The following is a 23,549-nucleotide window of genomic DNA, read 5'->3' on the forward strand; positions in this document are numbered from 1 at the left end:
AGGCACAGGTCAACTGATGACGAATTTTGTAGATACGACCATCCTGAGGGTTAGAAAACTCCTTGCTTTTAACATGATTTAAGCAGGCCTTACACAAGGCGCATGGAAAAAACCCATTAATGGGTCCATTCATACCCTCCTTTCTACCCTTTGGGGAGTAATGGCTGCGAACAAGTAGGTCGCGTAGATTATTAGACCTTTTGGCCGTAATCATGGGTCTATCTGAAAGAACCTTTTTTAAGACTGGGTCAGACAACAGTATCCCCCAATGTTTGTTGATTATTTGGGTGAATTCAGTCTATTGACTATTAAAAGGAGTAATTAGTCTCACCTGGGCGTCATCCTTCTTTTTGGGTGTAGTTTGATACAAAAGCTGATTGCGAGAGACTGAACAGGCTCTTTTGTAGCCTTTACGGATCTGCCTATGGCTATAGCCACGTTCCCTAAAGCGTTGGTATAGATCATGAGCTTGATCTTGAAATTTCTCTTGACTGGAACAAATGCGTTTGATCCGCAGATGTTGCCCAATAGGAATTCCATTAATAGTGGTGCGGCGATGAGATGAACCCCATGGCGGTCCCCTGAAGCTGGAGGTAGACCTGATCAGAAAATATGAAACAATTATGCGTCAGAATAAACTGGAGAAGTTGTAATATGAAATCAGCCAGACCTACATCAAACCCTCCAGCCTCAAGGAACCAGGAGACTGCCCTGAGTCCGTCCGCATGGATACAGTTGACCAACAGGTGGTAGCCATGTTGGAATCCCTGTTGGACGAGCAGAATCCAACTTCGGTAAGTAATTTTCCCACCCACCTATATTCCAAATCAAAGAACTTTCCTTCTCTGAGCACCTGTCCGGTGATTGACGTGTTTGTTAAGATGGTGTCAGGCGATGTTGAACAACTATGTGCAAAGAGGGGATATGGTAAGAATCCCCATATTGATGAGGCAATTAAGGAAATACAGAAATGGTCTGATGTAACAATTAAACAGGCCGATAAAGGAGGCAACGTTGTTATCTGGCCTAACCATTTATATGAGAAACAGGCACAAAAACTATTAACGGATAAAGCATTCTATAGGAAGTTGTATTACAACCCTCTTACTGAGTTTAAGCAGGAACTGGTGACTATCGTGACACAGGCGTTTGAGACTGGTGTGATTCCTAAAAAACTTATGGATGCGATTGTGAGTGTTAAACCGAGAATGCCCACTCTGTACCTCATTCCCAAGATCTATAAGGATCCCCTCAATCCACCAGGGAGACCAATTGTCTCTGGGAATGAGGGACTATGTGAATTAGCATGCGAAGTAGTAGATTTTTATTTGAAGCCGTTGGTACATACGCTTCCATCCTTTATCCAGGACACCACTGCTGCTTTGCGCAGCTTTGATGGGCTGGTTCTACATGATGACATGATCCTTGTAACGGCAGACATCGAAAGTGTTTACACATCCATCAGACATGCGGACGGACTCAGGGCGGTCTCCTGGTTCCTTGAGGCTGGAGGGTTTGATGTAGGTCTGGCTGATTTCATATTACAACTTCTCCAGTTTATTCTGACGCATAATTGTTTCATATTTTCTGATCAGGTCTACCTCCAGCTTCAGGGGACCGCCATGGGGGCCGCCTGTGCTCCGTCCTATGCCAATTTGTTCTTGGGGGCCTGGGAGAGGGGTATTTTTCTTAGTGATTCAGTGGTGCACATTGACAAGGTGCACCACTGGATTCGCTATATTGATGATGTATTTTTCGTTTGGGAAGGTACGATTGAACAGCTTACTGATTTTATGTCCAATCTCAATACGAATGATCTTAATATTAAGTTGACCTTCTCCCATGGCCGCCAAGTTAACTTCTTGGATTTGGATGTTTGTGTCCCCTCAAGGATTCATTGAGACTAACGTGTACAGGAAGCCCACGGCAACCAATACACTTTTGCATGCGAGTTTATCTCATCGCCGCACCACTATTAATGGAATTCCTATTGGGCAACATCTGCGGATCAAACGCATTTGTTCCAGTCAAGAGAAATTTCAAGATCAAGCTCATGATCTATACCAACGCTTTAGGGAACGTGGCTATAGCCATAGGCAGATCCGTAAAGGCTACAAAAGAGCCTGTTCAGTCTCTCGCAATCAGCTTTTGTATCAAACTACACCCAAAAAGAAGGATGACGCCCAGGTGAGACTAATTACTCCTTTTAATAGTCAATGGACTGAATTCACCCAAATAATCAACAAACATTTGGGGATACTGTTGTCTGACCCAGTCTTAAAAAAGGTTCTTTCAGATAGACCCATGATTACGGCCAAAAGGTCTAATAATCTACGCGACCTACTTGTTCGCAGCCATTACTCCCCAAAGGGTAGAAAGGAGGGTATGAATGGACCCATTAATGGGTTTTTTCCATGCGCCTTGTGTAAGGCCTGCTTAAATCATGTTAAAAGCAAGGAGTTTTCTAACCCTCAGGATGGTCGTATCTACAAAATTCGTCATCAGTTGACCTGTGCCTCCAAGGGCGTAATCTATCATGCGCAATGTCCTTGTAACAAGGTTTACATCGGAATGACAACACGTGAATTAAAATTGAGAACAAGAGAACACATTTGTGACATTGAAAGGGCTAAGACTGCCAAGGATGCTAAATCTCTTAAAACGCTCGCCCGGCATTTCTATCTATGCCATGAATGCAATGCCAGTAAGCTCAAAATAAAGGCCATTGATCAGGTCTCTTTAGGACCACGTGGTGGGGACCTGTATAAAGCTCTTGCGAAGATTGAAAGACGGTGGATTTACCGTTTGAATACGGTTACCCCGGCTGGACTTAATGAAAATTTTGGGTTCGGGTCCTTCTTATAGTAGACATCATTCACGTTTTTTAAGGGGTTAGGGTTGGTTTTTATCATACATTCTTCTGTTTTTAATTTTTCTTTGCTAATTCTAATTATAATTTTTACAGTCTTCTATGTGATTTGTATGTCGGTTGAAGTGCATCTCATCCCTCGGCCAAACTTGATGTATTGAAGTGTATCCATATCCAGGGTTATTTGTGAACCACTGAGAAGAAAGCGGTGTCCTGGGATTCGAGGAATCTTCCTGTAAAGCCTTATGATATTGTCATTTGACTTTTATTTTCAAGTGTTGTTATGCGTAGCAATTCCTTTATATGTTATTCTTATCACATGCCTTATTAGGCGCGTTTGTTTTTTTATAATGTCTACTTTTCTTTATTTATTCATTCAATTTTGTGTCACATGTCACTATTGTTTTTAGGTACCACTGTTGGAGTGGTTGTAATTATATTTATATATAAATGTATAAATGGATATTAATATATATTTTGTTCACATCATTGCTCTTAACATCACTATTATGTATTCTCGTTTGTGTGACACAGTTCTGTTCGTTTTTTTATTATATGTGTGCCTTCACTGTAACTATATGGGCTGTTGCTACACTGTTTGTTAGGTCCTGTCGCGCGGATATTTATATTGTCTATGTTGTAATAGAGCGCTATGCACTTGTACTTATCATTTGTTTCCCTCCCGGCTTCCCAGTACGCATGCGCGGCTTCCCTGGTCTCCGGATCCTCCTGGGGGCGGTACTTGGTGCGTGTCAGGTGACCGCCGTCTTCATGACGGCGCTCGCTTGTCTGTGCCCCGCCGCCGCTCCTGAGAGGGTTCATTGAGGCCTTGGAGACGACGCATGCGCCCCACATATGGGAGCCTGGACGGTATACTAACTTCGGTATGGGACGTCATATCCCCTCTGTCATGTGACAGATGGGGGCGTGGTCAGCGTCGGACCTATGGTTAAGAGATGTACTTTATCAGACATCTGCATTTGGAGCACACCATTGGCTGTAATTTGCTTAAATAGCCGGAACCCTTACCCCTAGGCACGCCTCCTGAAGAAGTTGACACGAAACGTGCGTTGGGGCGGTGGGGAGTTCCTGTTACCAGCGGTGTGCCTGTTTCATCCAGTTGTAAGTTATGCTCACCTCCTACTTTCTAATGCATTTTCAATAGGTCCACTAGGACATTGTTGCACTATGCACTTTTGTTAATGCTGCTATTTGAGGTTTAGCCCTTTTTGCACAGACCTATACCTATAGGTTGTATGTATTTAGTCTATGCGTTTTCAATAGGTCCATTAGGACATTGTTGCACTTTGCACTTTCTGTAAATTCTGCTGCTTTAAATTGATTCTTTTTTTGCACTGACCTTATATTTATTGGTAACATATGATTTGCACTGAGGGCATGAGCATTTACTATTCACTATGGCATTGATAGTGCTGGTCACAGTACTCCCTGTGTTATGTGGTATCCAGTAGTTCTTTTACCATTTAGTTTCCTTGAGTTGTATATTTCATGCTATTCTATTAATAAAAGTATTTATGCAAGGATTATACTCTGTGTGTGGTCTCTGTACCGCTTGTTGTAGTATCATGTTCAGCTGAGTTTGTGTGCTATCTTACCCCCTGGGACATTTGTTTTGTTGTTATCAGACCCATTTGCTACCAAGGAACTGTGAAATAAGTTAGCTGATTAGTGAATTTGTCGAGATGTGGATCACATTTGCAAAATAAAATTTGCTGGAAAGCCAGAATGGCATGAATTTAAGTTTCCTTCTAGAAAATGTAGATTGCTCTTAATGGGCAAGAGCAAGTCCCCGCCGCTTCTTTGAAATCTCGTGGCTGGCTGACTTGGGCTTCCCTGGGTGTTTGCACATTAAGCCAGTGAGTGTACACAATTTTATTGCCCTCTCCCAGAGAGGTAGAACACTGCCCTTAAGCATTAAATTTGAAAAGGCTAGCAGTGAAATCCAGAAAAATCAACCTCTCCTTCCCTCTAACTAGTCACAAGCGCAGAGTTTAAAGTTAATTTTACATTTATTTAGCAATCGATAAGCCGTGAAGAGGGGATAAATAAAATGTAGAAAAAGAGGGCAATGCACACAAGGTAGCTGTTTAGGGAGCTAGTACAGCAGACCGGTTCCCTTTAATGTGTATTTGGGGCTTTTGAGAGCTGGATTCTGTGTCACAGCTTCATAGACTTTGTGTCAGATGGTACAGCACTGACTTCCCCACATCTTATGACTGTCCTCTGTTTGCACAAGGCACAGGCTTTATTCTTTTTCCCTGCCTATCTAAAAACACAGTTCTCTGTCAGCTGCACTGAGGCAACAAACAGGTTAAATATATTGTCTTGTGCAGATAGGTTTTATAACCACTAGACAGCCATAAGAAAGTGTGTAGTGAGAGGGGAGCAGCAGATTCAAGAGACAGGAGCTGCTAGAGGACATCTGTTTCACATCAAATGTCCTTACCACACTACACTCTGAGAAATAAGCCTACTCACTGGCCTAAATGTGGGTTGGGCATGTAGTGTGCAGAACTTGCCCAAGAACAAGCTGTAACCACACTGCTCCTCTTTCTCTTCCTGCTAGCCTCCCTCGTCCTGCTCTTGCTGGGCTGGCTTTATTTGCGTTGCCTCCTCCTTCCTTCCTCACATGCTGAATGAGGATAGGAATGAATATAGGTCACGTGGAATGGGCAGCTCACCACTGGAGTTAATCTGCTGGGATCTACATATTAAGGTAGAGACCAAATAAGACTTCAGGGTCAAGGATTGCATGTGTGTCCTCTGTAGTGAAGCGGCCCACTGCGAGCACCTGCCCTTCTGGCAATGATCAGGTGGCCAGTCTGATCCTGGTTACTACTGATGATGGGACCCCCTTCTCCACAATTCATTATTTAATCAACGCATAATTATTTTATTTGAGGGAAGTACTTTGCATTCAGTAATTTCTAATTCTTCATTTCAGTGTGTGTTTCTTGATGTGCACAAGAGGCCATATACTGTAGCTGAGTACCAAATGAGGACATCTTTCTAGTAACTCAAAATCCTTTAGTAGAACATTTAATATTTATTTGTATCATTGCGTCTTAATATTGACTAGGTCTTGATCCTGGAACCTACAAAGATCTATCAGCCATCCTATCTATCAATTAACAGTGAAGCAGATGAGAAAACTATTTCGATTTGGCATGTGCTCCCTGATGATAAGGTAATTAATGAATAAAATATGATGAGATGGCATATAAATTGTAATGTAAAAACTCTAAATAGAATCAGTGTCAATTGTGTATAATTGTAATGAATTTAAAATGAACTGAATATGAATAAAGTCCAAGTAATTTATTACTTGTAAGTAATTGACTATCGAAAAATTTGAAACTTGAGATTTTGGACCTGTGTTCACATGTTACTTTCTTGATAAACAATGGGAAAGACTGACAAATTGCAAAATAATTTTAAGCTATTTTTGTTTGAAAAGATTATAGTTTTATGTTGTTTGTTTTATGTTTTAGTGCATTGCTCTCTCCAAATGTGTTAACAGGCGCCTCTTTTCTTTATTTTTTTTAATTGTGTATGGTTTTTTTCTTGGTTTCAGAAAGGCTTTCATGAGTGGAATTTTGGTCCCTCTTCCATAAGAGGTGTAAGGTATGTTTATATGTGTAGTGTGCAGAAAGAAAACATTTTAACTGGAAGCTGACAAAAAATGACCACCTTTTTAATATCAGTTCCTTAAATTCTGAATAACAGTGCTTTTATTAACCATTGTTAGTTTGGAATTGCATGGTGAACTTCATTTACTAATGAAGAGAGTATACATTTTAAATAAGTGGACGTCAGTTCTCTAGATCCTCCCATTTAATGCAAGAACAGAGAACCACGTCCTGTAGTGAGGAAAAACTTGTATATCGGGGCTTTGTGCTTGCTTGGCCACCACTGCTTACATGCACCACCTCACAGCAGTCACCCATTTTCACTTTGAGTCTCATTGGTGTTATATTTATCAGCTATACAGTTGATAGCATTTATTATTGGCCTTGTAAAGTGTATTCAAAGGTGTATTCCCATCACCAAGATCCTATCCCAATATGTAGTAGGTGTAATAACATTAATATTAGCATATGCCTCCAATTAGAATTGTAGTTCTTCAGATTTGCTATTTTGCTTACCATATGCGGAGCATTGCAGTAGCCGAGGTATCCATGGTTAAGAACATTCATATAGTGAGATAGTTGCTAGTGGTCATAGCCAAGACCTTTGCTTGCATGTTTGCAGATATTACATTGCTCGCTTTGCTTCTATTTGAAATTTGCTGACAGTTAAACATATCTCATTTGAATCTAATATTGGATTCTAATTCTCTCAGTATCTCGAAGTTTGAAGAAAGGAGCTGTTTTCTGTATGTTATGCACAACTCTGATGACTTCCAGATCTACTTCTGCTCTGAACTACACTGTAAAAAGTATGTGCAATATTTCCATGGCAAGTAAAAACTTTAGTCTATTCTACAATATCTATCACCTATCCTTGGCCAATATTGGAATGACCCTTTCAAGTGCATCCTATCTTGAAAGTCTACGGTGTGTTTGCATCATTAATTTTTGGGATGTCATTTGACTTATCCTATTCACTTGATGACAAGTCATTGGTATATACAATATGTGTGATAAGCTTTTAGGTATTCAAGTAATACTTTACTTCATTAACTATTCATAGATGTATGTTTTTATATTTTATTTTTTTCCTTGGGTGACTAATAAAAAAGAAAGGTCAAAGTACCTAAACTGAATATTTTTGACCTGACGTCAATCTATTTGTCCTTTCAGGTTTTTTGATATGGTGAATAGCATAACAGAAGAACATGGAAAAAATTCAGATGAAGTGGATTTCGATGGAGACTCTCTTGAAGTTAGTGCACTTCTATCTTTACTAGGACACTCTATATCCTAGTTCCGTACTTTTTTTTTCCTCTTGCCACCTTGTGACCTGCAAAAAGCTGAGTAGAAGGGAAATGGAGTCTCGGACCTCCACCGATCTGATATCGATTGCCGTATATACTCGTGTATAAGCTGAGTTTTTCAGCACATTTATTTTTGTGCTGAAAACGCCCCCCTCGGCTTATACACGAGTCACGGTACAGAAAGCTGGCAGGGGAGGGGGGCCGCGGAGCAACAGGTGCCAGGAGCCGGTGCACACATCATACTCACCTACCTGTGCGCCCTGGGTGCTGGCACTGCATCTCGTTCCGGCCGCCGGCGCCTGCCTGCAGCTCTTCCTGTGCTCAGCGGTCACATGGTACCGCTCATTAACGTGATGAATATGGACGCGTCTCCACTCCCATAGGCGTGGGGCGCATATTCATCACCTTAATGAGCGGTACCACGTCACCACTGAGCACAGGAAGACCTGCAGGCAGGCGCCGGCAGCCGAAACGAGATGCAGTGCCCTCACCCAGGGCGCGAAGGAAGGTGAGTATGATGTTTTTTTTTGTTTTGTTTTTTTCAATAGGAAACATGCACACAGGGATAGGGAATAAGGAGGCATGCATACAGGGACGGAATGGGGGAGGCATGCAGACAGGGATGGAACGGGGGAGGCATGCATACAGGACGGGGGAGGCATTCATGCCAGGACAGGGAAGTGGAAGCATGCATACAAGGACAGGGGAGGCGTGCAGACAGGGACAGGGATGGGGAGGCATTCATACCAGGACAGGGAAGAGGGAGGCATGCATACAATGACAGGGATAGGGGTGGCATGCATACAGGGATGGGGAGGCATTCATACCAGGACAGGACAGGGGGAGCCACACAGAGCAGGACAGGGATGAGGGGACAATGCGTACCCGGCTTATACTTGAGTCAGTAAGCTTACCCAATTTTCCATGGCAAAAGTAGGTTCCTCGGCTCATACTCGGGTCGGCTTATACTCGAGTATATACCGTATCTATTTTAAGGATAATCATCAATGTCTTAGTACTGGACAGCCCTTTTAGCAAGCTACTGTTTGCGCCTATGGTAATATTATAAGGCTGGGTATTCTGGTTGTGGATGTGAACTGAAATGTCTCTAATCCCTATTAATAAACAGCAAGCAGATATATAAAATGGTTTGGAATTAAAACCCAGTACAGTAAAAAAAAAAAAATAAACGTTTTCATGATATGAAATACAAGCTTATTTCCAAAGCGAGAATTTATGGTGTACAGATCTTTGTTTTATGGGCAGATTTTTTCTTGGGGTGATGAGCAAGTAGTTTGTTTCATGAATTGTATGTGCTGATGACAACCACATATATAACAGAATGACATGAGATTATTAAGCATTGTAACATGACCTGATTTTTTTCCATAGTTTGATTATGAATATGATGAAAATGGTGACAGAGTGGTGTTGGGTAAAGGTACACATGGAGTGGTTTATGCTGGACGAGACCTCAGTAACCAAGTCAGGATAGCTATAAAGGAGGTGCCTGAGAGGGACAACAGGTATGTTGGTAAAATTAATGGAAAAACAATCTTAAGACTGATAAGAAAAAACAAAGATTGGGAATATCGGAGTAGCCGTGAACGAAACGTCAACGGAATTCAGGCTATAGTGTTATTTGGAGCGCTTTCTCAGCCTACTAATATTTTTATTCAGACCCTTATTATAAGGGTTGCTGCAGTTTGTGTAAAAATTATTCTTCATCCTGGCTCACTTGTGTCTGGATTAGGCTGGTTTGAGGATGAGGGCTTTGCGGAGGACTGCGTAGTTCCTCCGTGAAGCCCCGCCCACTGCCGCGCCTCTTCCTTCAGCTCCGCCTACATCTGCATGTGTCCTGCGTACCCTATCTTTAACATTGGGTATGCAGGCCATGCGGATGTATACGGATGCCTCCGCATGCGTCGTTTTCACGCTGCACCGACCTGCGTCGAACGCAACATGTTGCATTTTGTCGCTGTCGGAGCAGCGTGAAAACAACGCACGCGGAGGCATCCGTATACATCCGCATGGCCTGCGTACCCAATGATGGGGTACGCAGGGCGCATGACGACGTAGATGGAGCTGAAGGAAGAGGCGTGGCAGTGGGTGGGGCTTAACAGAGGAACTGCGCAGTCCTCCGCAAAGCCCTCGACCGCAAATGTGAAACTAGCCTTAATCCAGGACTTCTGTCATTAATCAGAGCAGAGGACTAGTATCACACCACTGTACATGTAATAGTAGTTCACTGCTTGGGTGAGTGACAGCATTCTCGGAATAGTCCAGGCATACGTGAGCCAGGATTAAACATGATTTTTATGCAAACTACAGCAATGCTTAGGTATAATATAGGGATCATCAAAGAAATATTTTGAGGCTGGTAAAGTGATACTAATACAAAATCACTTTGACAGTTTCTCTTTAACAAACTGTATAATAAGCTCTGTTGATCTGTGGCTCATTTTACTTGTGTACCCTTTATCTTTATTATTACCTTTTCTTCAGTTTTTGGCAAATATTTTCTTCCCAAACATAAGCAGTCGGTCATCAGAATTATACCAAGATGACACAATAATATTTTGTTGTTCGGAGATCTGCAGCTCAGAAAGAATACAGTAAACTCCTAGTTATGATTGTGCTGTATTGTTGAGGCCAGCACTACCCCACCTCATCACTAATGATCAGTAGCGTAGCTACTGGGGGGGCAGAGGGGGCCATCGCCCCGGGCCCAGTCACATGAAGGGGCCCACTGGGAGCCAGGGCAGGGCCACTTCTGTGACGAGGCAGGAGAACACCACATAGGAGCAGAGCAGTATAACGTCTGCTCCTATCTGACAGAGACTGCACGCTGGCTATTAGCACAGTGGCCGGCTGTAGTCTCCCCCCTGCAGTGAATGGTTTCGCCCGTCTGACCTGATCATGAAGCTTTCCCTGGCTGCAGTTTTCTTCACTCTGTGCACGCTGGGATTGGCTCAGGCACGCTGGGTCCTAGTGCCCACACCTTGCATTTCACTTCCTGGTCCTGCCTGCAGTGTAAACTTCATCAGTAAGTGCTGGGGATGGGACTTATTAGGTTTATTAAATTCAGGTATGTCCCTGTGAGACTGTTGGGGTATTGTGGGGGAGGGGGGACAGGGCACTGGAGGGTAAATGTGAGACCATTTGGGTGTTGTGAGGGCAGAAGGTGTGTGAGGTGGGACGGGGCACTGAGCGGTGGATGTGAGATGATGGGGTTATTGGGACTGAAGTGGGGGAGGGGGGACAGGTCACTGGGGGCTGAATATTATAATGTTTAGTTATGATATTATATGTACTCCATCCTGTAATATTTGCTGTCTGGGGAGGCTGGAGATGGGGGGTAGGGGGCTTTTGATACGTACCACCTGGGTCTTTTATGAGTATTAGTATAAGGAGCCGGCATACAGTAACCAAGAGCTGCATCACATTTACAGCACCACTCCGGCATTAGTTTTTATCTCATTGCTGGAGCGGAGCTGACAATCCCCGTCCCCTGCCCCCTGTCTGATACTCACCTTCTGGCGTTTTATCTGTTTTATTCTCCACTCGGCTCCGTCTCCTGCAGTTTGTGACCTGTCCGAGGCTCCAGTGTTTCATGGAGCAGCGCAGGTCACTAATCAATGTGAGTCTGTGGGAGCCTCGTTCTGGCCTCTTTCTCACTCTCAGGCTATGTGCACACGGTGCAGATTGGCCGCTGCGGATTCACAGCAGTTTTCCATCTGGTTTACAGTGCCATGTAAACCTATGGAAAACCAAATCCGCAGTGCCCATGGTGCGGAAAATACCGCGCAGAAACGCTGCGTTGTATTTTCCACAGCATGTCAATTCCATTTGCGGATTCCGCATCGTTTTACATCTGCTCCTGTATAGGAATCCGCAGGTGGTAAAACGCAGGTGAAATCTGCACAAAAAACACAGGAAATCAGCGGTAAATCCGCACACGAATCTGCAACAAGTGCACATAGCCTCATAGTCTTACATTGAGCGCCTGTGACATAGCTTCTAACTTCTGGCCTGTCAGAAGCTGCACTCACAAGTTTGAGCCGTGGGACTGCAGCAGTGCCACAAAATAGTGAATACGCCTGAGGATGAGTAAATGACCGGGGCATCCAAATCATTACAGGGAGCTGTGAGTCCACCATACTGTGTATATGGGAGCTGCGGGACCATCATACTGTGTATAAGGGAGCTGCGGGCCCATCATACTGTGTATAAGGAAGCTGTGAGTCCATCATACTGTGTATACGGGAGCTGCAGGCCCATCATACTGTGTATAAGGCAGCTGCGGGCCCATCATACTGTGTATAAGGGAGCTGCGGGCCCATCATACTGTGTATACGGGAGCTGTGGGCTCATCATACTGTGTATAAGGGAGCTGCGGCCCATCATACTGTGTATACGGGAGCTGCGGGTCCATCATACTGTGTATAAGGGAGCTGCGAGCCCATCATACTGTGTATAAGGGAGCTGCGGGCCCATCATACTGTGTATAACGGAGTTGCGGGACCATCATACTGTGTATAAGGGAGCTGCGGGACCATCATACTGTGTATAAGGAAGCTGCGGGCTCATCATACTGTGTATAAGGGAGCTGCGGGTCCATCATACTGTGTAAAAAGAAGCTGTGAGTCCATCATACTGTGTATAAGGGAGCTGCTGGCCCATCATACTGTGTATAAGGGAGCTGCAGGCTCATCATACTGTGTATAAGGGAGCTGTGAGTCCATCATACTGTGTATAAGGGAGCTGTAAGCCCATCATACTGTGTATAAGGGAGCTGCGGGCCAATCATACTGTGTATAAGGGAGCTGCGGACCCATCATACTATGTATAAGGGAGCTGCGGGACCATCATACTGTGTATAAGGGAGCTGTGGGCCCATCATACTGTGTATAAGGGAGCTGCGGGCCCATCATACTGTGTATAAGGGAGCTGCGGGCCCATCATACTGTGTATAAGGGAGCTGCGGGCCCATCATACTGTGTATAAGGGAGCTGTAAGCCCATCATACTGTGTATAACGGAGCTGCGGGTCCATCATACTGTGTATAAGGGAGCTGCGGGCCCATCCTACTGTGTATAAGGGAGCTGCGGGCCCATCATACTGTGTATAAGGGAGCTGCGAGCCTATCATACTGTGTATAAGGGAGCTGCGGGCCCATCATACTGTGTATAACGGAGTTGCGGGACCATCATACTGTGTATAAGGGAGCTGCGGGACCATCATACTGTGTATATGGGAGCTGCGGGCCCATCATACTGTGTATAAGGAAGCTGCGGGCTCATCATACTGTGTATAAGGGAGCTGCGGGTCCATCATACTGTGTATAAGGGAGCTGCGGGCCCATCATACTGTGTATAAGGGAGCTGTGAGTCCATCATACTGTGTATAAGGGAGCTGTAAGCCCATCATACTGTGTATAAGGGAGCTGCGGGCCAATCATACTGTGTATAAGGGAGCTGCGGACCCATCATACTATGTATAAGGGAGCTGCGGGACCATCATACTGTGTATAAGGGAGCTGTGGGCCCATCATACTGTGTATAAGGGAGCTGCGGGCCCATCATACTGTGTATAAGGGAGCTGCGGGCCCATCATACTGTGTATAAGGGAGCTGTAAGCCCATCATACTGTGTATAAGGGAGCTGCAGGTCCATCATACTGTGTATAAGGGAGCTGCGGGCCCATCCTACTGTGTATAAGGGAGCTGCGGGCCCATCCTACTGTGTATAAGGGAGCTGCGAGCCCATCCTACTGTGTATAAGGGAGCTGCGGGACCATCATACTGTGTATAGGGAGCTGTGGACCCATCATACTGTGTATAGGGAACTGTGAAGGCATATTGTGCATATGGGAGCTGTTGGCCCATTACACTGTATATAGGGGAGCTCTGGGGGGCATTATACTTTCTATAGTGGAGTTCTGTCAGCATTATACTGTCTATAGGGGAGCATTGGGCTCATACTATCTATAGGGGAGCAGTGGGAACATCATACTGTGTAAAGGGGAGTTATAGAATCATCATACTGTGTATAGCGGAGCTGTGGGAGCCTTAGACTGTGTATAGGGAAGCTTTAAGTTCACGATACTGTGTATAATGGAGCAGTACATGGGGGAACTTAGGGGACATTATTATTGTGCATATGGTCCAATATGGCGGTAAAGTCAATGTTCGCTTTTGTATATAGATTTATTTTCAATAACAGTAGTGTCACATTCTGAGGTTCCCCTATATTCACAATAAGTGCGCAACCGTAGCTGTAATCAGGGTTAGCTGGTTAGGGGCCCACTCAGATGTTTCGCCCCCCCTAAGTTGAAACCCTAGCTACGCCTCTGCTAATGATTGACAGTTGTTGTATCTGCCTGGATGCATGATGGTGGTCAGTTATTGTTGAGGATGTGAGGCAGCTCTGTGCTTATTAGTTCACTGTAATCTTTATTAGTATGCTTCTTGTATGATGACTGCTGTTTTTTCATGTGTCTAGTATATTAGGCCATGCTAATATGTTGCCCTTAAACACTAGGTTAGTTTTTTAAGAAAATTTTTTCTAATACTGAAAGATTAGAAGACTAAGAAAAACTGATGCATGGAAGCATAGTCAGTACAGTTGTTGTGTAATTGTATAATTTCACCAGTCATATACTCTTATTCTCTTTAAAGGGAATCGTCACCAGGTTTTTGCTACTCCATCTGAGAGCAGCAGTATGTAGGGGCAGAGATCCTAATTCCAGCAATGTATCACTTATCTGTTTGATAAAATCTCTGATTTCTGATGCAGATCTTGCAGTCGTCTGAATCCTGAGCTGCCGACACCACCGATTATGCACAGTGAACAAAGAAAGCTGCCAATCAGTGGTGGGGTGTGGTTTGACTACCTGTCAAAAGGCCAAGTAGTCCTCAACTGATAATCTCCTGCTAATAAAACAATGGTTTAAAAAAAAACTACACTAAACATATCATTAACCCCTTTCTGCCATCGGACGGAATAGTACGTCCGATGGCAGAACCCCCGCTATGATGCGAGATCCGGTGGTGAGCCCGCATCAAAGCTGGGACATGTCAGCTGTTTTGAACAGCTGATATATGCCCGCAATAGGCGCAGGTGGAATCTCGATCCACCCGTGCTTATTAACTACCGTATATACTCGAGTATAAGCCGAGATTTTCAGCCCAAATTTTTGGGCTGAAAGTGCCCCTCTCGGCTTATACTCGAGTCACGGTCGGCGGGTGAGGGGGAGAGGGCGCTGAGGCATACTCACCTAGTCCCGGCGATCCTGACGCTCCCACTGCCTGTCACACTGTCTTCGGGTGCCGCAGCTCTTCCCCTGTTCAGCGGTCACGTGGGACCGCTCATTAGAGAAATGATTATGGACTCCACTCCCATAGGGGTGGAGCCGCATATTCATTTCTCTAATCAGTGGTGCCGGTGACCGCTGACAGAGGAAGAGCTGCGGCACCCGAAGACAGTGTGACAGGCAGGGGGAGCGTCAGGATCGCCGGGACTAGGTGAGTATTTTATATTCACCTGTCCACGTTCCACCCGCCGGGCGCCGCTCTGTCTTCGCGTCCTCTTGTTCTGACTGTTCAGGTCAGAGGGCGCGATGACGCATATAGTGTGCGCGCCGCCCTCTGCCTGATCAGTCAGTGCGGAGAGACGCCGGGACGGGACGCTGAGGAGCTGCAAGCAAGAGAGGTGAGTATGTGTTGTTTTTTTTTTTATTGCAGCAGCAGCGTTATATATGGCACAGATTTATGTGGAGTATCTATGGGGCAACGGTGCAGAGCATTATATATGGCACAGATTTATATGGCACATCTGTGGGGCAACGGTGCAGAGCACTATATATGGCACAGATTTATATGGCACATCTATGGGGCAACAATGAACAGTGCAGAGCATATATGGCACAGCTTAATAAGGAGCATCTATGGGGCAATAATGAACGGTGCAGAGCATATATGGCACAGCTTAATAAGGAGTATCTATGGGGCAATAATGAACAGTGCAGAGCATATATGGCACTGCTTTATAAGGAGCATCTATGGGGCCATAATGAACAGTGCAGAGCATTATATATGGCACAGCTTAATAAGGAGCATCTATGGGGCAATAATGAACAGTGCAGAGCATATAAGGCACAGCTTTATAAGGAGCATCTATGGGGCAATAATGAACAGTGCAGAGCATATATGGCACTGCTTTATATGGAGCATCTATGGGGCCATAATGAACAGTGCAGAGCATATATGGCACAGCTTAATAAGGAGCATCTATGGGGCCATAATGAACAGTGCAGAGCATATATGGCACTGCTTTATATGGAGCATCTATGGGGCCATAATGAACGGTGCAGAGCATTGTATATGGGGCATCTATGGGGCCATAATGAATGGTGCAGAGCATTATATATGGCACAGCTTTATAAGGAGCATCTATGGGGCCATAATGAACGGTGCAGAGCATTCTATATGGCACAGCTATATATGGAGCATCTACGGGGCAATAATCAACGGTATGGAGCATTATATATGGCACAGCTTTATATGGAACCTCCTTTGGGGCAATAATGAATGGTATGGAGCATCTATTTTTATTTTTGAAATTCACCGGTAGCTGCTGTATTTTCCACCCTAGGCTTATACTCGAGTCAATAAGTTTTCCCAGTTTTTTGTGGCAAAATTAGGGGGGTCTGCTTATACTTGAGTATATACGGTAGTTAAATTCCACTGTCAAACTCTTATTTCCACTTTAACTACACTTAGACAGCAAACATGTCTAGGTTATTTTTTATTTATGAACTTGTAATGACCTGGAGAATCATAATGGCAGGTCAGTTTTAGCATTTAGTGAACCTAGTGAAAAAGCCAAACAAAAAACAAGTGTGGGATTGCACTTTTTTTGCTGCACTTGGAATGTTTTTTTTCCTGTTTTCGAGTACGCGACATGGTAAAACCAATGGTGATGTTCAAAATTACAACTCATCCCGCAAAAAATAAGCCCTCACATGGCCATATTGACGAAAAAATTAAAAAGTTATGGCTCTGGGAAGGAGGGGAGCGAAAAACGTAAAACGCAAAACCGAAAAAAGCTCCGGGGGTTAATTGATACATCTCTGGAATCAGGGTCTTGGACCCTACATTATCCTGCCCTAAGAGATATAGATTTATTTTTTTGCATGAAGAAATGTCTACCACACCTCTTCAGTTGGCAACTCTTGAATCCCTATATGAAAATAGAGCCTGAAAAATGACTTCCATTCCATATACCTTGGCAATCCTGCATGTACAATAGGGAATGGACATATGACTCACCTAACAGAATGCCAGATCCAGATTATATCCGGCTAATACAAAGCATGGAAACCATATTGAACATTAATGAAGACTATAAAGAAGTGATTGAGGTCCAAGAAGTAAATGTTCCATTGCTCTACTCACTTATTAAATTTATTTAACTAGTAATGCCCATGCCCAATGCCTATAGTTACATAATCATCTAGGATTACTTAAATCTCCTCTTTTTCTAGAACTTTGTTTTATTTTGTGGCTTGGACATAGGCAGTCTTTTCTATTGTTACTGGCTCCATATCTGTGTAGGCTGTAACTCAAGTAGATTAATGTCCACTGCCAATATGTAAAGTCAGTCTGCAAAATCAACAACTTTTAGTCAACTATAGCTGTTTTTCTGAAGAATCTTCAAAAATGTATATGAAGAATTTTATCTGTCAAAGCTTGATTACATTTACCAGCTAAATTCTGTTTTAAGGGGAAATTTCACTGATTATACTGCTTGTGAACAGTCATACTTGTATAGCTGTATATGGCATTTAACTTTTGTGAAACTCCTCAAAATTAAAACTAAAAATAATTGAGTATTTTCCCATTTATTTTCCAGATAAGTGGATGTAAAATAGTATTTTTAGTATTTATAGTATTGATACACATATGCATATTGGGATATGCCTGTGGGACCTGCCATTTATTGTGTTAGATCCCTTTTTTCATTAATTTGCAGATACGGTAATTCACACAAAATTTACTCCAGAATTCACAATTTCACCAAAAAATTATAATTTAAGTATATAGGCGTTTAATTAAGTCAATAAACAATATTCCTGGGGGAAAAAAACTTATAAAGAAAAGCTTATTTTTGAACAAAAGTAGAAAAACTTTATTGATTACATTAAAAAGTATCGATAAAAAGATAGCCAATGTTGCGTACATATGAGCCAAAAAGTTACAGTGGCACCACCAACAGGGCAGGCAGGACTAAATTATATCAATAATATATTCAATACAGAGCAGAAACCGGTGAATATAGTAGGTCCAGACAGGCAGAATATTCAAAACCGGACACTAGTTATACATCATATTATGTCAAATCATTAGACCCATATAGCGTGCCCAGATTGCAAAACCACATACCACCAATCATTAGTGTTACACCTATATCGCCCTGAATGCAGAGAATCAAGGTAAAAGTAAACATAACTTACCAATGCCCAGGCGATGGTGCCACTGTAAATGGCAGCATCAAACTCCCAGGCACACAATAATGTAGAGCTGATTTTCCATTGGTGAAAAACCCTTAGGGGAACCCCATCTCTCATGGATGTTTTAAATTCTGTTAACAAATGTAATTCTACACTGGCCACGCTAACAGGCCCGGTAGGCTATATTCAGGAGACCATTCTGATAATCCTCCGTGAAAAGGTGGAAGGGAGAAACCCGGATGGCTTTTTTGAAAAATGACTACTGGATACCTTCGCCAAAGAAGTCCTCACTCCTATGTTTGCAGTGGAAAGACAGGAGAAACAGGACATATCACTTGGAGGGCAGAGAGTGTCCTTTGTTTTCCAGACTTTTCTGTGGAAGTCCAGCTTAGAAGATCCCTGTACATAGACACTAATGTGGAAACATTATGTTTTGGGGATGTTTCTCTTCTAAGGGCACAGGACTACTTCACCGCATCAATGGGAGACTGGATGGAGCCATGTACCGTAAAATCCTGAGTGACAACCTCCTTCCCTCCGCCAGGATATTAAAAATGGGTCATGGCTGGGTCTTCCAGTAAGACAATGACCCAAAAGATGCAGCCAAGGCAACAAAGGAGTGGCTCAATAAGAAGCACATTAAGGTCATGGAGTGGCCTAGCCAGTCTCCAGACCTTAATCCCATAGAAAACTTATGGAGGGAGTTGAAAATCCAAGTTGCAAAGTGACAGCCTCGAAATCTTAATGATTTAGAGATGATCTGCAAAGAGAAGTGGACTAAAATTGCTCATGACATGTGCGCAAATCTCATCATTAACTACAGAAAAAGTCTGACTGCTGTGCTTGCCAACAAGTATTAAGTCTTGTTTACCAGAGGGATCAAATACTTATTTCTCCCACTGTATATACAGTTTAAGCCCGCACAAATCTTCCTATATACTGTATAAGCCCTCTATACACAGTATGAGACTCCCACACAGCCCCCTGTATACAGTATGAAACCACCACAGAACCCTCTGTATACAGTATTTGCTTCGTAAAATATGCAGTGTTATATAGTGCCAGCAAAATCAATGAGGTTTCTTAAGTCTCATGCACACGCTGATTTTTTCCCACACTTATTTTTGCCTAAAAGAGGAAAAAAAACATGTAGATGTTCAGCTCATCTCTCTGTATATGGAAAGTCCTTGTAAAGTGCTCAGATAGAAATCTGTTAGAAGGAGAAGGCAGTTGAGAACAAAAAAGAAAAAGATCCATCACTTTGACCTCTGACTAATTAAAACAAAATCATTTATTTGGGCATACAAATATAAAAAAATATAATACCGTTAAAAACAGGACACGCTGGAAAAATAAACCACTTGTTTACGTGTTTCGAAAGAATGTGTGGACGGTCCTTATTAATGGCATGTCTAAGCACCGTCTACACACATCTGTTAGAAATGCGTAGGATGAGATAAATTTTCCCAGGATATCCTGTTTTAAGGGTGTTATACTTTTTATATTTGGATGCTCAAATAAACGCTATTGCTTTTATCCATCAGAAGTGCTGGATCCGTTCCTTTTTTTGTTTTTGCTGAAAAGAAGAAAGTCAATTCTTTCAATATTTTTGCAGCATTTTTCATCCATTCAAATGAATGAAAAAAAAGGGCACCTAAAAACGCATAAAAGTGTCAATTAGGCCGGGGTCACACTAGACCGTAATACGGACGAGTGCTATGCGATAAAAAATCGCATAGCACTCGGCCCAATGTTAATCTATGGTTCAGCTCCCATCATCCGATATTTTCTCCACCGTATTTCGGATCCGAGGGAACTCGCAGCAGGCTGCGATTGTCAGCGTATCTCGGCCGAGACTCGCCAATGCAAGTCTATGGGTGCGAGAAAAAATCGGATTACACACGGACCATGCATGTGCATTGCGAGAAATACGCAGCGGTGTTCTATAGAAAAGCCGGTAATTCAATTGCCGGCTTTGCATTTCTCCTTCACAAACCCGACAGGATATGAGACATGGTTTACATACAGTAAACCATCTCATATCCCTCTTTTTTTTGCATATTCCACACTACTAATGTTAGTAGTGTGTATGTGCAAAATTTGGCCGCTGTAGCTGCTAAAATAAAGGGTTAAATGGCGGAAAAAATTGGCGTGGGCTCCCGCGCAATTTTCTCCGCCAGAATGGTAAAGCCAGTGACTGAGGGCAGATATTAATAGCCAGGAGAGGGTCCATGGTTATTGGCCCCCCCGTGGCTAAAAACATCTGCCCCCAGCCACCCCAGAAAAGGCACATCTGGAAGATGCGCCTATTCTGGCACTTGGCCACTCTCTTCCCACTCCCTGTAGCGGTGGGATATGGGGTAATGAAGGGTTAATGCCACCTTGCTATTGTAAGGTGACATTAAGCCAGATTAATAATGGAGAGGCGTCAATTATGACACCTATCCATTATTAATCCAATTGTTTGAAAGGGTTAAAAAACACACACACACATGATTTAAAAGTATTTTAATGAAATAAACACAGCGGTTGTTTTAATAATTTATTGCTCTCTCAATCCATTTTCAGACCCTCGCTTGGCAAAACAATAAACACACAATATACATACCTTCTCTGATGTCCTATCACGTCCCACGAGGTAATCCATCTGAAGGGGTTAAAATAATTTACAAGCAGGAGCCCTGCAAAAGCAGCTGTGCTCGTGCTTGTAATTCCCCGACGAATGAAGGAAATGTAGGTCATTGACCTACATTTCCTTCAGTCGCGGTGATGCGCCCCCTGGTGGATGTCCTCATATGACCTGGAGCGTGGGAAAAAGTTCCCAGGCTGCAGTTCATGAGAACATCCAGCAGGGGCGCATCACTGCGACTGAATGTAAGTACAGATCCAGCTTTCCTTTCAGCACCCGGGGGTTACAGGCACGAGCGAGTGGTTTATCGCAGCTCGTGCCTGTAATATTAGTTAACCCCTCCAGATGGATTACCTCGTGGGACGTGATAGGACATCAGAGAAGGTATGTATATTGTGTGTTTATTGTTTTGCCAAGCGAGGGTCTGAAAATGGATTGAGAGAGCAATAAAATATTAAAACAACCGCTGTGTTTATTTCATTAAAATACTTTTAAATCATGTGTGTTTGTGTTTTTTAACCCTTTCAAACAATTGGATTAATAATGGATAGGTGTCATAATTGACGCCTCTCCATTATTAATCTGGCTGAATGTCACCTTACAATAGCAAGGTGGCATTAACCCTTCATTACCCCATAGCCCACCGCTACAGGGAGTGGGAAGAGAGTGGCCAAGTGCCAGAATAGGCGCATCTTCCAGATGTGCCTTTTCTGGGGTGGCTGGGGGCAGATGTTTTTAGCCACGGGGGGGCCAATAACCATGGACCCTCTCCTGGCTATTAATATCTGCCGTCAGTCACTGGCTTTACCATTCTGGCGGAGAAAATTGCGCGGGAGCCCACGCCAATTTTTTCCGCCATTTAACCCTTTATTTTAGCAGCTACAGCGGCCAAATGTTGCACATACACACTACTAACATTAGTAGTGTGGAATATGCAAAAAAGAGGGGGATATGAGATGGTTTACTGTATGTAAACCATGTCTCCTATCCTGTCAGGTTTGTGAAGGAGAAATGAAAACCGGGCAATTGAATTACTGGCTTTTCACAGATATCGCGCTGTAGTAAATATAAATACAGAATATATATATATATGTGTGTCTCAATGACCTATATATATATACTGTATATATGTTTTCCCGAACATTTGAGCACATAAATCCATTAGATGTCGGTTTTGCAAGCTTGCGAGAAAATCTCGGCATACGGATGCCATACGGATGTCACACGGATGTCACACGGATTATTTGATGCGAGGAAATCGCATCCTCGCACTGCACACGGATCACTGTTTTTGAAACATTTGTGCGATTCTCGGCCGTGAAAAACGGACCGTTTTTTTATACGTTAAGTGTGTCCCCGGCCTTATGTGCATATTGGACGCACTGTTTTTCCTGCATATACTCTTGTTTTTGGTGCACAAAAATCTGCAGCAGTTACACTGTGTGTGAACATACCATTATATTGGAACATTTGGAATCCGTGTTGAAATCTGCAGCATAAATTTGCATGTTGTGAATTTAAAATCCACAAAAACCGTTTCTAGAATAAGGCAAGTGTGAACATGTACCAGCTGCTATGACTGCATAATATACAAACAAAAGAATACATCTGCTCTGTGCTGCTGTATTTTTTGTTTCGATGTTATGCAGTAAGGACAGATTGCACCTGTTCACACTTGCTTTTTGTTCAGAGGTGCTGGTCAGTTTTTGGAGGTGGTGACCGCCTCCATATTTAATTGAACATTATTTCCGTCAGCCTATGGCAATGTACCTATATCCTACAAAAAACTACGGAGTATAAATACCCATGAGGTCAAGAGTAAATAAAATATAACAAATTTTATTAAATATCAACATATCACATAAAACGTACATATAATAGACAAAGTGCACGTATAGTGCATGTATGGCGGACAAACAACACTGCAAATGACACCTAGGGCACAGACAGAGCAGAAAATAATGGCTTAATATGGGCACATTCATTTATACATGAAGCATAGCTGTAACCATAAAGTACATAGTGCTCCCTGGAGACCTGCATGTGCTAGGTCCCTCCATATGTATTGTTACTCAGTAGCCCATACTAGGTAGAAGAAGCCTATGCGAAACGCGCGTCGGGGCCGCCGGACACACACTGACACCAATTATATTCGGGTAAGACTGGCAGTATATTTTTTACTGATACTTCTACCTAGTATGGGCTACTGAGTAACAATACATATGGAGGGACCTAGCACATGCAGGTCTCCAGGGAGCACTATGTACTTTATGGTTACAGCTATGCTTCATGTATAAATTAATGTGCCCATATTAAGCCATTATTTTCTGCTCTGTCTGTGCCCTAGGTGTCATTTGCAGTGTTGTTTGTCCGCCATACATGCACTATACGTGCACTTTGTCTATTATATGTACGTTTTATGTGATATGTTGATATTTAATAAAATTTGTTATATTTTATTTACTCTTGACCTCATGGGTATTTATACTCCGTAGTTTTTTGTAGGATATACTTATTAGTGGAGTTTCCCTGTTACTCCTCATGTCCATTGTGGGGCACATTCCTGTTAGGAGCTTTTCAAT

At 43.1% G+C, this 23,549-nt stretch overlaps 1 protein-coding gene across 3 annotated transcripts in view; it reads left to right on the forward strand.

The window, feature by feature from the left end:
• MAP3K5 (mitogen-activated protein kinase kinase kinase 5) overlaps window positions 1–23,549 on the forward strand; it is a 270,104-nt gene that overhangs the window by 178,197 nt on the left and 68,358 nt on the right. For all 3 annotated transcript variants that reach the window (XM_077289289.1, XM_077289290.1, XM_077289291.1), the window contains exons 11-15: window positions 5,970–6,077; window positions 6,465–6,514; window positions 7,233–7,328; window positions 7,693–7,774; window positions 9,219–9,352. In XM_077289289.1, the coding sequence (XP_077145404.1) occupies window positions 5,970–6,077; window positions 6,465–6,514; window positions 7,233–7,328; window positions 7,693–7,774; window positions 9,219–9,352 (470 nt within the window). The remainder of the gene's footprint in view (window positions 1–5,969; window positions 6,078–6,464; window positions 6,515–7,232; window positions 7,329–7,692; window positions 7,775–9,218; window positions 9,353–23,549) is intronic.

The sequence above is a fragment of the Ranitomeya variabilis genome, chromosome 2 (assembly GCF_051348905.1).
Source record: "Ranitomeya variabilis isolate aRanVar5 chromosome 2, aRanVar5.hap1, whole genome shotgun sequence".
In the NCBI taxonomy this organism is placed as follows: Eukaryota; Metazoa; Chordata; class Amphibia; order Anura; family Dendrobatidae; genus Ranitomeya; species Ranitomeya variabilis.